The sequence below is a fragment of the Echinops telfairi genome, unplaced genomic scaffold, assembly GCF_000313985.2.
Source record: "Echinops telfairi isolate 266 unplaced genomic scaffold, ASM31398v2 ScPeMD7_7412;HRSCAF=8450, whole genome shotgun sequence".
Taxonomy (NCBI): Eukaryota; Metazoa; Chordata; class Mammalia; order Afrosoricida; family Tenrecidae; genus Echinops; species Echinops telfairi.
Window position 1 is genome coordinate 1,790,094 of NW_022111312.1, and position 3,058 is coordinate 1,793,151.

Consider the following 3,058-nt stretch of genomic DNA (forward strand, 5'->3'; position numbering starts at 1 on the left):
CCATCCATGTATTTGACATTTGCCCACGGATTAAAGGGAAAAAGCAGCTTCCCTCCCGGCCCCACCCTAGCTTCTGGATATGAACAGAATCGTTGCAAAATCCAAGAGAAAATGATTCACAGTAACAACTACACGGAGACCGAAGGGAACCAGGCTCCCCTACCCACAAAAACTCCCTAAGCAAGCTCCCAGCCATCCAGTCGATTCCGACTCACCGCGACCCGAGTTTCCCAGGAACACGGTCTTCATGGAACCAGGCAGCCCCATCTTCCCCCCAGGGCGTGACTGGCAAGTTTGAATCGCTGACCTTGTGGTTAGCAAACAGCCCAACGCATAACCCACTGTTACGCCACCTGGGCTCCTGGTACCCTCTACCACATCGGTGCCCCAAGAGCACAAGGACTCTCTAAAAACTCCATTCGAATCGCTCCCCTTTACGGTGTAGCCTGTGTTGGCTCGCAGTTGATTTAAGAGCCAGCTTCTAGGATGAGTGGGGAGAAGTCAGAGCCTCCACCGGGGGCCACGTCCACAGACTCTGGGCGGGGGGGTTGGTGACTGACACGTGAAATGTGTAGTCCATTGCTGATGGTTGGCTGGCTCCCATGAAGCACCGCTACCTCGGGCACCGTGGAAGAAAGGCCTGGTGACCTTGGTCTGTCAAGGGCACCGTCCAGAAGGTCCCTAGCAGCAGTCCTGCTCTGTACGTGGGGTTGTCAGGCTGGGCTCTAGTCCAGATTTTAAGTCCACCTGTCCTGTGGTGGAGTTGTTTGTTTTGTTCCCCCTAGCCATCGCCTTGCATGATTTATTCGTTATTAACTTCTTGATATGGATGTTATTAGAGAAGAAACCAGATGTCTGTCCATACAAGTTGAATCGATCGGACGGTGGCTGAGTCTTGCCCGTGAGCCTCGGTTGATGCTGGGGGGCGGGGGGCGGGGCACTCCTTCACACAGGGAGGGGCTCCTCGCAGCCCAGCCGAGGTCTCCAGTGTCTGTTCTGGAGCTGCCCGGCTCTCAGGATCTGTCTTCATGCACATCCACTGGGGCGTGGGTTGAGCTGCTCCTGTTTCTCGGCCGGGGCACCTCTTGGTCCTGAAAGTCTCGTGGGAAGAAAGTGGAGACGGAAGAGAAGTGACAACAGAGACCTGGGGTGGCGGGGAAATGGAGAGCTTGGTGGGGCTTTGTTTTTCCTCCCGCTGCGGCTTTTAGCCCCATGGTTGCTAAGCGGGTCAAGATTGTCTCTTTTTTAACCTGTTTCCTTTTATTTTCAAAGATACATCAAGACCAGCTGTGGGAAACAACGCGGGTTTCTTTTTTTCCAGATTGTCTTTTGGATGTAAGCACTGTCATGTCCCTGCTTGTTCCGGCAGATGTTTATTGAGACAAATGTTTCTTATTAGCTAAAAAAGAGGCTAGAAAAACCATTTTTATAACATCCCCAAATATCTATCATTAATAGGAACATTTAAGGTTTTCCTAGAGCAACAACACATACACACACCCCACACCATGTACACATGTTATCATGCTCAACACAAGCACACACACACCACACACATCCACACCATGCATGCACACACCCCATACACACACACCACCGACCACACCACACACATCATATACCACACACACACACATCATACACGCACCACACACACACCACGCATGCACACACCACGCACACGCACACCACACACACACATACCATGCACACATACCACTCACCACATGACACACACACCACACACACACCTTGAACACATCACACACAGTCAATTAAATCCCACTCACAGAACCCTGCGTGTGAGGCCCTCTCAGCCGTGGTCACCAGCGTCGGGCTCTCTCGCCCCTGTGCCACCTAGCACTCCCCCGGGCAAAACTCAAACTCACTGCCACCCAGTGGACTGGAACTCAGAGGGAGCCTAGAGGACAGAGTTGCCCCCATGAGTTTCTGAGACGGGAAAGCTGTACAGAAGGAGAAAGCCTCATCTTTCTCCCTCGGGGCAGCTGGTGGATTTGAACTGCCGACCTTGCCAGTTAGTGGCCCACCATGTAACCCACTACACCACGAAGACCACCAGAGGAGGGCTTTCAGAATCAAATTTCCAAATGACTTTGGGGAGAACTAGCACTCAGCAAACCCCACAGGTGCAGGACAGTGAGAGTGGACCCCGCTCTCTGCCTTGTGACCAGGGCAGGGCCCGCTCTGGCATCCGTACAGAAACAGAGCAAACGTCTTGATGGAGCGCTAACTGTGTGCCCGCCTAACTGTCCTGGGATCAAATGCCATGAGAGTGGCCCACTTCTGTGTCCACAGGGTCACTGTGCCAAAGAGCTGTCCATCAACGACAAGAGCGACTGGGAAACGGTGTCCAGCGCCTTTTCGGTCATTGACTTTACTGACGAGGACCTCGAGGTAGGGACCCTGCAGGCAGGACTGCCTGGTTCAGCCTGGGGTTAAGACCACAGTTGCCGACGTGTGGTGTTCACGTGGCGCACAGGTCGAGACGTGGACTACCACCCTCTGTTTGCATTTCAGATCCATGGTGACTGGGCTGGCTTTCGGTGCATGGGTGTCCCCAGTACAACGCAGGATAGACTGAGATGGCAAAATGTAGCCCTCGCTGGCCCGAAATTCAAATGCCACAGCTGCTCTGTCTCTAATCTGGCAACCCAAAGTTCTCCCGATGTTGTGAGCAGGCAGGAGGTGGCAGTTCTACTTTTTCCTTCAATGAAGTCCGATCTCAGATATGTACATCTGTGCTAGTCCAGGTAGACTAGAGAAACAAATCCGTGGACACACATATGTGTATAAGAAAGAGCTTTATACACAAGAGCAGTTGAATTTTGAGAAAACATCCCAGCCCAGCCCAGATCGTCCACAAGTTCAATATTAGCCCATATGTCTGATGCCAATCTATAAATTCCTCTTCAGACTCATGCAACACATGCAATGATACCGAATGCAGGAAGATCACAGGCCAGTGGGTGGGAAGTCTTGTGGATCCAGTGGCGTTGTAAGCATCTCAGCGCTGGCAGGGGTCTCCACACGACTTCTC

General features: G+C 52.5%; 1 protein-coding gene across 1 annotated transcript in view; it reads left to right on the top strand.

Moving 5' to 3' along the window:
* Positions 1–3,058, top strand: part of MYO1H (myosin IH) — a 54,324-nt gene that overhangs the window by 16,443 nt on the left and 34,823 nt on the right. The window contains exon 6 of the mRNA XM_004709646.2: positions 2,317–2,415. Coding sequence (XP_004709703.1) covers positions 2,317–2,415 — 99 coding nt within the window. The remainder of the gene's footprint in view (positions 1–2,316; positions 2,416–3,058) is intronic.